The sequence below is a fragment of the Cervus canadensis genome, chromosome 6 (genome assembly GCF_019320065.1).
Source record: "Cervus canadensis isolate Bull #8, Minnesota chromosome 6, ASM1932006v1, whole genome shotgun sequence".
Taxonomy (NCBI): Eukaryota; Metazoa; Chordata; class Mammalia; order Artiodactyla; family Cervidae; genus Cervus; species Cervus canadensis.
In genome coordinates, this window is record NC_057391.1 from 80,633,516 (window position 1) to 80,647,755 (window position 14,240).

Genomic DNA, 14,240 nt, shown 5'->3' on the forward strand with positions numbered 1-14,240 from the left:
CGGCTTCCGCTTCCGGGCTAGCCTTTGCCGGAAGAGGCGTACGGATGACGCAAACGAGCCGCGCCGCCGGTGATTCCGGAAGTAACAAGAGCGTGGCTTGAACATGGTGAGACCCCAGGGAGTCCGAGAACGGGCATTGTCAGACCACGTCTGGGAGGAGATTGAGGGAGTGGCCCTTGGCCAAACTTCCACGAAAGTCTCCTTGCTTATTTTCATTCCGATCTCACTTTTTAAACTGCGGGTGTAGTGCTTGTTATGTTTTAGCGAGTTGGGAGGATGGGTTGAGGCAGTTCAGTTCAGTCGCTCAGTCGTGTCTGACTCTTTGTGACCCCATGGACTGCAGCACGCAAGGCCTCCCTGTCCATCACCAACTCCCGGAGTTTACCCAAACTTAGCTCCATCGAGTCGGTGATACCATCCAACCATCTCATCTTCTGTCATCCCCTTCTCCTCCTGCTTCAATCTTTCCCAGCATCAGGGTCTTTTCAAATGAGTTAGTTCTTCGCATGAGGTGGCCAAAATATTGGAGTTTCAGCTTCAGCATCAGCCCTTCCAATGAATATTCAGGACTCATTTCCTCTAGGATGGACTGCTTGGGTCTCGTCGCCGTCTAAGGGACTCTCAAGAGTCCCTCCAACTCCACAGTTCAAAAGCATCAATTCTTCGGCGCTCAGCTTTCTTTATAGAGTCCAACTCTCACGTCCGTAGGTGACTACTGGAAAAACCATAGCTTTGACTAGATGAGCCTTTGTTGGCAAAGTAATGTCTCTGCTTTTTAATATGCTGTCTAGGTTGGTCATAACTTTTCTTCCAAGGAGCAAGCGTCTTTTAATTTCATGGCTGTACTCACCATCTGCAGTGAGTTTGGAGCCCAAGAAAATAAAGTCTGGTTGAGGCAGATAGGAGGAAGTGGGTATTTGAAGGAAGAAGGGTGTGGACAAAAGAAAAGGAACTCAGGAATATGCGGTGTATTTCCAACTCTTTTAACTCTAAGATTTTTTGTTTCAAGGGGAAGCAAAAGAAAACACGGAAGTATGCGACCATGAAGCGAATGCTTAGTCTCAGAGATCAGAGGCTGTGAGTGTCTGGAATCACCTGGGTTCATAGACTGCCCAGAGCTATAGAAATCACGAGGGGATAAGTAGTAAAAGTTTCTGTTGTTATTTTTGTTGTTTTGTTTACTTTTGGTGTTATTATGTCTCAGACTATTATAGAGTAATAAAGTACAACAGTCGCTTAGCTGCTGAGCAGGTACACTGGTGAATGGGTTGGGAATTCAGCATCTCTTAAGTGTTCAATTTGTATCACCATTTCTATGTACTGTATTTGCCATGTCACTTTTAAACCTCCTGACTGTTCTGTGAGGTAGGTAGGATTTTCTTTAGGTTTTTGTCATTACACTGCTACATTCCCGGTGGGGGGGGGGGGGGTTGTTATAATTTTTGAAAGACAGTGAGGTCAGAGATTATCGTTGTCTTGTGTACCAGCACCTGATAACTCAAGTATTTTTGAAACAAAAAATGGGAAAACATCTACGTGTCTCCATTTGATAAATCTTACAAGATTTATGACTGTGGAGGAAGAGAGCAGAATGATATTACCTAGTATAAGGAGGAACCAAACAACTTGCCAGCTTGGTTAAGAATGGATGGAGTTATTAAATAAAGACTGGGCTTCATTGTGTTTAAGAGTCTCAGTACAAAGGAGTAGTCATTAGAGTCTTAATTGTTGTTAAATTGTATTCTTGACCTTTAGTACGTATTATGTAATTTTAAGGAAATTTGAACCACTAATAATATTTTGTTTCTAGTTAATGTTAAATTCTGTATATATATTGTCACATTTTAGCGTTTTACAAGAGACATGTGGGGGAACCCTTTTCCTCCTGCTGTTGAAGCATCTGAGTCTTCAGCGGATAAATGTCAGCCTGTTTACCCACTGCTTGGAAGTGGATTTTTATCCTTGATATGAGAGCTTCTGACAAAGAAAGAAATAATATAACCAACATTTATTTATCCACTAACAATTTATATGGATTATTAGCTAATGATTTTAAAACTTAATTAGGTTTTACTGATTAACTGTGTTAATTCCAGGCTACTTCCTGCACAGTTATTTGTGCACAAGAAGCCTATGCTGATAATATGATGAGCTCACAAAATAGGATTTCCTTTGTAGACAAAAAAGAAGAAACTTTTAATAATAATCACTGCTGTGGACTTTTTTCTCCCCTACATTGAATTTTCTTTTTTTTTTTTTCTAGTAAAGAAAAGGATAGATTAAAACCAAAAAAGAAAGAAAAGAAAGATCCCAGTGTACTCAAGGAAAGAGAAGTGTGAGTAATCAAAAAATTTCAAGTTTTCCTTTAAAACTCGAAGAAAGATTCTAAAACTATAGACCTCCGAGCAATTCAGGCATCCCCTGAACTGACTTTCTCAGTCATTTAAGTCTGGCACAGCTATGCAAATGAAGTGATATTGATGAGTATAAACCAGTTCTAACAGTTCAAAGGTTTTTGGACTTCATGGAGCAGTAAAAGTTTCCCTAAAATCCTGGGGATTAAATCTAATATCATTTTTTTTCTCTTTGCCAAGAATCTTTCAAAAGAAAATTGAAAGATTGTTAATTAATATACCTGCATTTCATAAAAGAGACAGCATATCACCAAAAAGTAGTAAGAGCATAGTTTCAGGATAAAGGTTATTCCTTTTACGTAAGTACATTTAACTTTATGAAACCTCATTACATTTTTCTTATTTTGCCCTAGATTGGTGATGGATATATCATCACAGGATTTACTTCCAATGAACAGGGGGGAAAGGAGCAAACTATTCCAAGCAGAGACTTCTTTTTTGTTTATTTATACCAGAATATCAGTGTAGACATTACTTGGTGTTTTTTTCCTTTTTCTTCCAGCCCCCAACACCCTTCCTGCTTATTCTTCCAATATAACACGCAGCTGGGCCCACCTTACCACATCCTGGTCGATACCAACTTTATCAACTTTTCCATTAAAGCCAAACTGGACTTAGTGCAGTCAATGATGGACTGTCTGTATGCGAAGTGTGAGTATCAGACATTTCCATTTCTGTGACATTTGTAAATAATAATCATACTTACCCAAATACATGAAAAAAGGGAAATGGGGTTCTACTTAACTGAATTGCTGGCCATTTAATTTGCTCACCATAGCAGGGACCCTTTTCAATGAATTGAAATATAATGCAAATTTGACTGGGAATAATTAAACTTTCACAACTGAGAAAACACTTTGTATGCTTTGACCATCGTTACAGACATCAACTTAGAAAATAGGTGGGGAATTTTCTGTTTTAGGATTTTGGATTTTAAAATTCTGGATAAATAAAGATTTATTTAATTTCTCACTATATATATTATTTATATTAATTAGGAAACATTCTCCTATCCACTTCAGTGTGGAAAAGCTAAATAGACATTTTGTAGCCATTTACAATCACAGAACTAGAAATGATTATGGTCAACTATTCCTAAGTTTATTCAGTCTGGGGTTTATTTGTACCACAAAGGATCTGAGGTAGTTTATTTACACCTAGATATGTAGTTTACCATTAATAGATTTCCCTTGTGTGTTTGGGTGTCCCCTCCTTCAAATGGTCTTCTTTTCCTACCATGAGGAGGAAAAAGATAGTTTAGGACAAGTACAGGGAAATAACTTCCTAATAGTGAGATAGGTTTTATTTTGTGGTGGGTTTATATTCACACATTTTCAAGTCATCTAGTTAAAGGTACAAATGAAAATTAAACTTACACTTTGCCATAAAGAATAAACTGTTGGAATCAAAGGAAAAACTTCATACCTCCTATAATATATATAAAAGACACTACATAGTGAACATTTACAGAGTGATAGTAATGTTAATGCTGTTTATTGATTTATTAAAATTAGCAGGATGGGATAAGGGATGTGTGATGGGTAATTCTTTAAATGCCTAAAATTAATACAAAAATTAACTGCATAAGTTTATTATATCAATTATGAATGTAACCACCAAGTGAGAAAAACAGCCAATGAAATTAAAATAGTCATCTCTAAGGATCAGAATTTGTTCAGTCACTCAGTCATGTCTAACTCTTTGCAGCCCTACACACTGCCACACACCAGGCTTTCCTGTCCTTCACTATTTCCCAGAGTTTGCTCAAACTCATGTCCATTGGGTCAATGGACTCATGTCCATTGAGTCAGTGGTGCCATCCAACCATCTCATCGTCTGTCTCCCCCTTCTCCTACCCTCAGCCTTTCCCAGCATCAGGTTCTTTTCCAATGAGTTGGCTCTTCCACCATGTGACCAAAGTATTGGAGCTTCAGTTTCAGCATCAGTTCTTCCAATGATATTCAGGGTTGATTCCTTTAGGATTGACTGGTTTGATCTCCTTGCTGTCCAGGTGACTCTCAAGAATCTTCTCCAGCACCACAACTTGAGAGCATCAATTCTTCAGTGCTCAGCCTTCTTTATAGTCCAACTCTCAGAATTGGTGGGGTGGAAAAAGATCAAGGGATCATTATTTTTTCATATAGGCCTTTTTGTATTTTTTTAAAGCTATGTACATGTAATATTTTAAAAAAAAATTTCTTAAGTCTCTTAGAAATAATAAAGGGTAGTCTGAAGTTGGAGCATGACCATGCCTAAAAGTGGACTAGGGTGACCTGATTAAGGGAAGAAACAAATCTTGGTAGACTTCTTCTATTCTAAGGGTGTTTTTTATAGTTGTCTTAGGTGCTTCTCCAGGAATGCTGTGACCTATTTATGAACAAAACGGATTGAGGGTTCAAGCGTGGCCCCTTGGCGTTGCATTGCTTCCCTGGCTCTCTAGCTCTACTACTAGCTCTTCCCCTGAATGGTTCAGGGGAAGTCCATGGTGGTCTAGTGCTTAGGACTTGGCACTTTCACTGCCAAGGATGCAGATTCAGTCCCTGGTTGAGGAACTAAAATCCTATAAGCCGCATGGCATGGCCAAAAAAAAAGATGATTGTTTGGGATAGCGTTGGTCTTATAGTTAGGTCTGTCTCCAGTTGTGGATACCATAGAGTACAGCTATAATGCATACAGCCAAATGCTCTCACAGTGCCTTTTCTGAGAGAAAAAACTTACTAAGGAAAATGCCACTTTTCTGTGTAACATAGTATCTCAGAGCAAAGGCTGAAGAAACATTCAAGTGCATTACAAGTTCAGTTAGCTAGGAGATTCCTTAACTGTTTTAAGCGCTGCTTATTTCATTTTTCTTCACTTGCCTTTATTCTTAAAAGAAGGCCTTTATCTTCCTTTTGGCTTGGGGATGCCCCTTTGACCTTTTCATAGCTCCTGGTCCCTTCCATTTCTGTTTGACACTCCAAGAGAGGAGGATGGTTAGCTACCTATGGGCTTTCTTTTCTACTAAGAGTCCTCTTTGTAGTGATCTTTCTGATCCATTTCCCTGCTCCAGATGCAAGCTCTTGCTTCAGTGCTGCATGGCTTTGAAATTGACCCTTTTAAAGCATGTATTGCCCTCTAATTCCATGCCTACCTGCTCCTCCTAAATACTTTCCTCCATTTTACAACTGCTTTTTCTACTAGGCATTGTATTTTAGTTTAGGATGTCTTAACTTTGTCTGTTCTCAAGAGTGTTCGTGTATTTGTGAAAAAATTAATAATCTATCATAAAGAAAATGAAAGTTCCCTATTATGCCTTTCCTCAGAAAGGGGCAGTTTTTAAAAATTCATATACAGTTTCTGTGGGGTATTTTTGATCATAATAAATAACCTCATTCTGTGAGGTTATTTTTGTTCATGAATAAGAATAGATCATGCATTATTTACTTTTTTATCTTCATGCTATTTAACAACTTCAAGATTCAATCCACATACCATGTAAGTCACTCATTTAAAGTATATAATTCAGGGAATTTCCTGGTGGTCCAGTGGTAAAACTCTCAACAGGATAAAATTCAGAGAGTAAAATCATTTCCTTCGCAAGTTTGTTGCTAATTTTTTTTTCCCTGGCAGGTATCCCTTGTATAACGGACTGCGTAATGGCTGAAATTGAGAAATTGGGGCAGAAGTATAGAGTGGCTTTAAGGTAGGAAGGAGCTGATCTAAATTTGTTTTAGATTGGTGCACTGAAGATTCTTTTGACCCTCCTTCTTCTGTTTGCTTTCCAAAGATTTCTTGTCTGGTTAGTTTAAATAAAAATCATACAAAACTAGTTAACTATTTATGACTTAGAAAGCAAACATTTGAAAGTTAGAGTTTTCAAGCCGAAGCTTTTTGAACTAAAGTTCCTTAGTCATACAGGTCTCCTGGGCCTCCTTTAACGTTCCTCTAGATTTTCACTTAGAAAGTGTCTTTCTGTTAGTTTGTTATCTGGTTATCTTCTTTAGAATCTCACACTTAAACAGTTTTCAGTTTACTTACAAGAAGTTTTGAGTTCACTCTAGAAAGTGCCTTTCAGTTTAATGGTTCCCAAAGTGTGGGAACCCTCCTCCACCCCCGGAGTCCCAGAGACCTTTGCAGGGAGTTTGCAAAACTATTTTCATAATACTACCAAGATGTTGCCTTTGTCACTGTGCTGACATTTGCACTGAATGCAAAAAAATGGCAGTACCTTAGTACAAATCAAGACATTGGGCCCAAGTAATGCTAGTAGTTTTTTTTTATTCTTCGCCGGCAGTTTTTTTTAATACCAGAGTCACTTAAGAATGTCCTTAATAGAGCTGTAAAATTCATTAATAGTGTTGAATCTCAACCCTGGAATACACATCAGTATTCCTTGTGGTGAAATGAGAAGTACACACAGCATTTCTGCTGGTGGGTGCTCCCTTAACGTTTCCACGGCAGTCATTTCATAATATGTGTAAATCAAGTCATCGTGCTGTGGGCCTTAAACTCACGCAGTGCTGTATGTCACTTCCATCTCAGTAAAACTGGAAGGAGAAGGAAAACGGAGCAAAGGATGAACACTGTCTCAACGAGAAGCATTTGTGTGCTGGAGCTGTGAGCTGAACGGGCTGCTTTTTCATGAAATACCATTTTCATGTGAAGAACAACTGACAGACACTGATGTTGAGTTTGGGAAAATCATAAGCTAATCACATTCCCAATGCTAAGGACCTTTCTATTGAGACCAGTGAAAACAGTGATGAATGTGATTTTTTAATGTTATATACGTGTCTGTCATCTGCTTTGTTTGTTACATGTCCTCCCACATTAGTACATACAGCTCTACCTCTTTTTTAAAATAGGATAGAAATACCAAAATGTATTTAACTTTTACCTTGCTGATGGATATTCAGATTATCTCCAGTTTTCCACTGCTATAAACCATACTGTAGTGACCATCCTTGCACCTGTATTCTTGTGTATTTGCGTAAGACAGCATCCTAAAAGCAAAATGGTTAGGTTTAATTTGATTTAGTTTTGAATCCTGGCTTTTCCCAGCTGTATAGCTTCGAACAAATTAATCAAGCTCTCTGAATCTACTTATTTATCTGTAAAACAGAAATAGATTTCTGTAACAAGTATGTGATGTAAGGCTCGGCAGCTCTCAGTCAGTAAGCTTTAATTCCCTTCTCTATAAATTGTCTTCCCAGTTATATAGAAGATAAGCTTCAGGGGGAGAGGGGTGTCTTGAAATCTCCACAGAGATCACATTACTCTTATTTCACTGGTTGAAAGTTGTAAAGTTACTTAGTTGCTTGAATGTTTTTATTAATCCACTTTTATAACCATATAGGATTGCCAAGGATCCAAGATTTGAACGATTACCATGTACACACAAAGGAACCTATGCAGATGACTGCTTAGTACAAAGAGTAACTCAGGTATCATCATTTTTTAATATTTACTGTGTGCTATTAAAAAAAGATAAGCTATTATTCCTAAATGTTCATGTATCTAGGAATATAAATGATAAAAAAATCGTATAGAATCCCTTCATGGGAAGTGTCGGTGTCCTCATTCACTTGAGAGAGTGGATTGGAAGTGCATACTGTAACCATAATGGAGAAAGATCATGGGTTTGGGGAGGAGACATGGTTTCAGATCTTGGCATCTGCATTTATTGGCGGTTAATTTGGAGCATTAATTGATTCTTTATCCCACAAATCTCCTCTATAATATGCTTTAAGTGGGTGAGTGTAGACATACTAATATATCAGGTTCCATCTCCCTGTGAATCTAAAATAACGTTTCACGGACTTGCCTGATGGTGCAGACTATGCACTTCCAGTGCAGGAGGCACAGGTTTGATCCCTGATTGAGAAACTAAGATCCCACATGCCACGCAGTGCAGCCAAAAAATAAATAATTGAGTAAAGTTTCATTTACTCCCCATGTAGGAATTTTGAGTCTGAGTCTGCCAGGGTGCTATTTCACACATACCCTAGAATAAGTAGGTTTTTGATTCATCTGTTCTTCCTTGTCAAACACTGCCAGAACTTCTGTTGCTGATTGCCCTTATAAAGCCTGTCTATGCTGAAAATAATCATCTTTATGTAGTGACCACACTGCCATCCCTTGAGCCACTTCATCCCTTAGGTGGGGCCGGCATTTCCCTTAATTCCCCATAGCATGGCTGACCCCAGTCTACAACTCTTTATAAGACTCAGCAAGAGATTTGGGTAGGAGAAAAGTAAAGTGTCAATATAATACAAATTAGTTCCAGACGGGTTGCTAAATGTTAGTGCTTTCAGAGCTGTTTGACCCTGACTTGTCCTAGAGATCTTCCTATTCTGGCTTCAGAGCCCAGGAGGTAGCCTCCCTCCACCACGAGGAGGCCTCCAGAGTAGGACCAGCCCCGGAGATCCTTCTAAAGGCAAAAGCGGTGCCTTCGGATCTAAGGCTGTAACTCTGCCTTTGCATAGTCTTTCTAAGACTATAGTCTTCCGGTTTTCCGAAAACCAAATTGTCTGCCCTAGACATGAAAATCCCTTCCACTTATGAGACAAAAAACAATTTGCAGCTTTTAACTAGTTTTTCTATCTTCTCCCCATCAAGATTCGTAGAGCTACAATCAGCCCAGGTAACTTGTTATGTTTTATGTGATAAATATGAGCTCCTCAATCTAGAACTACTCACCAATTTCTTTTAGCCTTTCTTTTCTTGTTTACTGTAAAAATGAGTAATTGTTCAGACTAACCAGTGATTGTATCCAGTATCATTTAGTGAGCTCTGTGTGAACACTGAATCCTGTCTTTTCCAGCACAAGTGTTACATTGTGGCCACAGTTGACCGGGACCTTAAACGAAGAATCCGGAAGATCCCTGGAGTTCCCATCATGTACATTTCTAACCATAGGTGAGAAGTTTCTCTTAGAGAAGTGATTAACTGTACATAGTTGATGTCAAGATATAGAAGGATTTGGAAAAAAAAAATTGATGTATCAAATGTTTACATGGTTCTATTTGAATAAATGAGACAAAGTAGGAATGACAAGAACACAGGCAAAAGATAAAGCTAGGATTTAGGAATGAGGCAGACATTCACATTGTTACAGTAAGATCACTAGAAGGAATAGGGAAATGTGTGGCCTTAAATATTGATACAAAGCAGTAACTTAAGCTTATCTTTTTGGCTAGAAATACCTTTTTTTTTTTTTGAAAACCTAGTACAGGTGATTAGCACCTTATCTGGGAAACTGGAAGTTCATTTAAAAAAAAAAAAAGCTGCTTTTTATCCTTCTTTGATGTTCCTGTGTCAGTCCTCAGACTATTATTGGCCAACTTTTTATCCTGGGACAAACACAACAAAATTGGAAGAATATGGGTGAGGGGCTTGGGCACACCTGGACTCCGTACCTGGCTCTCCAACTTGTTAACTTTCTCACTTTGAAGAATAAAGATAATATAGTCAGCATTTTGCTGTAAATCATTCATTATGATAGGCCTTTAAAATGTTCCCACTGACAAAAAGGATTCACAGCAGGAGGTGACAGCGATATAATCAATAAAGGATGGGCTTTTAAGGTGGGATCTGGTTTCTAACCAATGTTAATTTTTTGTCCTGATCAGGTACAACATTGAGCGGATGCCAGATGATTACGGAGCCCCTCGGTTCTAATGAAAAGGGAAAATTTCTCCATCTTCCTTTGACCCATTTTCTCTTTTGCCAGTTCACTAAACATGCTATAGCGTGAATTACTATTGCACTCACCCACTTGCTCTATAGTGAGCTGAGTATAGTTAAATATACTCACTTTTCAGTGTTGTCTTTAAAATTAAATTTTGTGTCATTTTAAAATTTCCTGCATCTTTTTATAAATCAGAAAATTGCTCATATAATATGATGGTCATTTTATATTGATTTACTCAAATGTTTATTAAGTTTATGGTAGGCATTTAATAAGATGTGGTCTTATCCTCAGAATATTCATATTATGGTAGAAAAGAGACATGTAGTGAAATACAGTGAAATAGTGATGCTAGGATAAAAGTATGATGGAGTAGACATACAGGTGGAAAGAATGATTTCTTTTTCCTTGGTTGGGTTGGGGAGAGAAGAAGGACTAAAGGCAGTTATGTTTGAGTTAATCTTGAAAGAGAGCTAGAACATAGAAGGGAGGAGTCTGTGATCACATCTGAGACTCCAGAGGTAGGAGGTGGGAGGGAGGGGGCTTTATATGACAGGATGAAGGGTTTGGACTTAATCCTGAGGTCAACAGGGAGTCATTCAATTTTTAATTAGGATGGATAACATAATCAGTACCTGATTAGATGTTTTACATGATCACAAGACAGTATAAGAACAAACAAATAGATCATTGAAACAGACTAGAAAGTCCATAAATAGACCTATGTATTTATGGTAATTTAGTATGTTATAAAGCTGGTATTAAAATAAAAAATGTAAAAATCTATGGGAAAAGAAAATTGCATTAGAAGACCAAATATTGTGGAGTCATCCCACTAGGGTTAGGATCCTGATTTCAGCAGTTAATATTTGTATGAATTGGGCAAATTACATAAGCATTTGATGCTTTCGTTGCTTCCCTTTAAAATGTTTTATTTAGGGACTTGGTTGGCAGTCCAGTAGTTAAGACATTGTATTTTCACTGCAGGGGAACTGGGTTCAATCTCTGACTGGGAACTAAGATCTCGTATGCCAGGGGTAGCCAAAAAATAGAAAAAAATAAAAATGTTTTATTTAATCCTCAAAACAACCCCAATAAGATAGGATTGAATTGAACAGTACCTGATAGAAGTAAGTGTTGTTCAGTAAATGATAGTGATTATTGTATCACTCTCCATTTGAAAAAAAGTTGACTATCCATTTGAAAAAAAAAATTATATTTCTACTTCATATCCTTCAAGTGGATCAAAGTCTAAATATTTTTTAAGCCATGGAAGTATTCAGTTCAGTTCAGTCACTCAGTCGTGTCCTGCTCTTTGCAACCCCATGGACTGCAGCACTCCAAGCTTCCATGTCCATCACCAACTCCCAGAGCTTGCTCAAACTCATGTCCATCAAGTCGGTGATGCCATCCAACATGGAAGTATTAGGAAAAGAAAAAGGAAAATGTATGTAAGCCCTGAGTAGAATTCTAAAAGAGGGCTTCCTGGTGGCACTAGAGGTAAAGAACCTGCCTGCCAATGCAGAAGACATAAGAGACTCGGGTTTGATCCCTGGGTTTGGAAGATCTCCTGGAGGAGGGCATGGTAATCCACTCCATTATTCTTGCCTGGATAATCCTATGGACAGAGGAGCCTGGCAGGCTATGGTCCCATAGGGTTGCAGTCGGACATGACTGAAGTCATGTCATTGAAGTGACTTAGCAAAATTCTTGAAGAATGTAAAAGCCATAAAAGAAAAGATTGATAAGTGCGGATACATTAAAATTAGATTTTTATTCAAAAAAGAAATTCCCCCAAAATAAAATTTTCCAATATATATAATAAGGGTATAAGGACATGGGCAGTCATGTAGTGCTGACAAGAATGCAAATAAGTAAAACCATTTTTGGACAGCAGTAGTTTAGCATCCATTGGGCTTCCCTGATAGGTCAGTTGGTAAAGAATCCACCTGCAATGCAGGAGACCCTGGTTTGATTTCTGGGTCGGAAGATCCGCTGGAGAAGGGATAGGCTACCCACTCCAGTATTCTTGGGCTTCCCTTGTGGCTCAGCTGGTGAAGAATCCACCTGCAATGCGGGAGACCTGGATTCGATCCCTGGGTTGGGAAGATCCCTTGGAGAAGAGAAAGGTTACCCACGCCAGTATTCTGGCCTAGAGAATTACGTGGACTGTATAGTCCATGGAGTCACAAAGAGTCGAACATGACTGAACGCCTTTCACTTCACTAGGATCCATTAAAATAAAAATTACAGATGCCATGCGAGCCTAATTCTATTGTTATTTATAGGTATCATAGGTGATTTCCTTTAAAATATATGATCAGTGTGAGATAAATGCATGATAAATGTGTAAACTTCACATATGTGTACAAGGAAGTATATAGAAAGAGGCTTACTATACCACTATAACAGAAAAATTGAAAAGAATGTAAATATCCATCTGAAAGTTTTAACTTACATCTATACCATGGAATGTCGTGAGCACTTAAAAACAATGAGGTAGAATTAAAAGTAAGAGGCCTTGAATAGACAGTTTTCTGGAGAAGACATACAGATGGCTAAAAAGCACATGAAAAGATATTCAAGTCACTTATCGTTAGGGAAATGCAAATCAAAATCACAGTTACCACCTCATACCTATTAAGATGGCTGCGGATAAGCATAACTAAATAACAAGAGTTGACAAGGATATGGAGAAACTGGAACTATTGTGTACTGTTGATGGAAATGTAAAATGGTACAGTTGCTATGAAAAATAATACGCTTCCTCAAAAAGGAAGTTTTATAAAGAACTACCATATAATACAGCAATTCCATTTTGGGGTATATATACAAAAGAGTTGAAAGCAGTATCTGAAAGGTATTTGTATACCCATGTTCATTGGCATCACTATTCACAGTAGTCAAGAGGACAAAGCAATGCAAGCGTCCATCAACAGATGAATGAATAACCAAAATGTGGTATATACACACAATGGAAAGTATGCAGCTTTAAAAAGGAAGGAAGTTCTGACTTCCCTAGTGGTCCTCTACACCTTGCAATGTAGGGGATAAAGGTTTCATCCCTGGTCAGGGCGCTAAAATCCCATGTGCCACAACTAACATTCGAAACAGCCAAATAAATAGGTTTTTTAAAAATACAAAAGCAAAATAAATAAAAACAAACAAACAAATACAAAAGCAGAATACACCACCAGAGATCTGTATATTTCACTATATGTAAATTTTAAAAGGAAAAGGAATGCAGAATCAGGTAGAGAAGAAGAAATAACAGTAAATAGAAGACAAAGTAAGTTGGCAGGAAGAAGTCCAAACAGTACCCATGATGAATGTGACTAGTTAAGTTCTCTTATTAAAGACAAATGCTCAGATTGGATGTTTTTAAAATCTTCTGGCTATATGGTATTTACAAGATGTGCCTAAATCAGAATGATACAAAACTGTTGGAAATAATTAGAAAATACACTGTGTATACAACCCAATAACTCCACTCCTAGGACTATACGGAGGACCTTTGTCTGCACAGTGATGTCTTTGCTTTTTAATACGCTGTATAGGTTTGTCATAGCTTTCCTTCCAAGGAGCAAGTATCCTTTAATTTCATGGCTGTAGTCACTGTCAGCAGGAGTTGTATTTGTAAATTAAAGTTGTATTTGTAAATTACACTTCAGTAAATTAAAAGATGGGGAAAGGTATGCAAAAACAATATGCTGCTTAAAGATGCAATATGGAAAATATTAAGGTTTTCTTTGTAGCCTAACATGAGGTCAATTTCATGAAAATTCCATATACAGCTGAAAATGAGATATATTCTGTATTACCTGGTGTCATCAGGGTAAAAGGTTTGGTATTTACCCATAAGATCTACCTGATTGTTTTAGTCTTCTGTATCCATATATTTGTTTTTAACTCTTTGATCTGTCTCACACTGAGAAAAAAGTTTTCTAATATTAATATATTTTGTCTATTTCTTCTTGCACTTCTTAGAGTTTCCACTTGTTGAAAGTTGCTACTGTGTTGTTTTGTGCATGGATACTCATAACTAGTATGCTTTTTTGTGAACTGTAGCCTTTAGTATTATAGTGTAACCTTTTAGTCTCATTTAATGCTCTTTAGCCAGAATTCTATTTGTTCTAATATTATTAATAAGAACAGGA

General features: G+C 37.7%; 1 protein-coding gene and 1 long non-coding RNA gene across 2 annotated transcripts in view; one reads left to right on the top strand and one right to left on the bottom strand.

The window, feature by feature from the left end:
* On the top strand, positions 1-10,253 carry FCF1 (FCF1 rRNA-processing protein). The gene is made up of 8 exons (XM_043472561.1): positions 1-106; positions 1,010-1,077; positions 2,264-2,335; positions 2,917-3,065; positions 6,024-6,096; positions 7,750-7,837; positions 9,217-9,311; positions 10,025-10,253. Exons 1-8 carry the CDS (start codon positions 104-106, stop codon positions 10,071-10,073), a joined length of 597 nt encoding a protein of 198 aa, XP_043328496.1. The 5' UTR covers positions 1-103; the 3' UTR covers positions 10,074-10,253.
* Positions 4,448-14,240, bottom strand: part of LOC122443860 — a 24,890-nt gene continuing 15,097 nt past the window's right edge. The window contains exons 3-4 of the long non-coding RNA XR_006270124.1: positions 7,291-7,396; positions 4,448-4,503 (exon numbers count right to left, since the gene is read on the bottom strand). This is a non-coding gene — a long non-coding RNA (uncharacterized LOC122443860). The remainder of the gene's footprint in view (positions 4,504-7,290; positions 7,397-14,240) is intronic.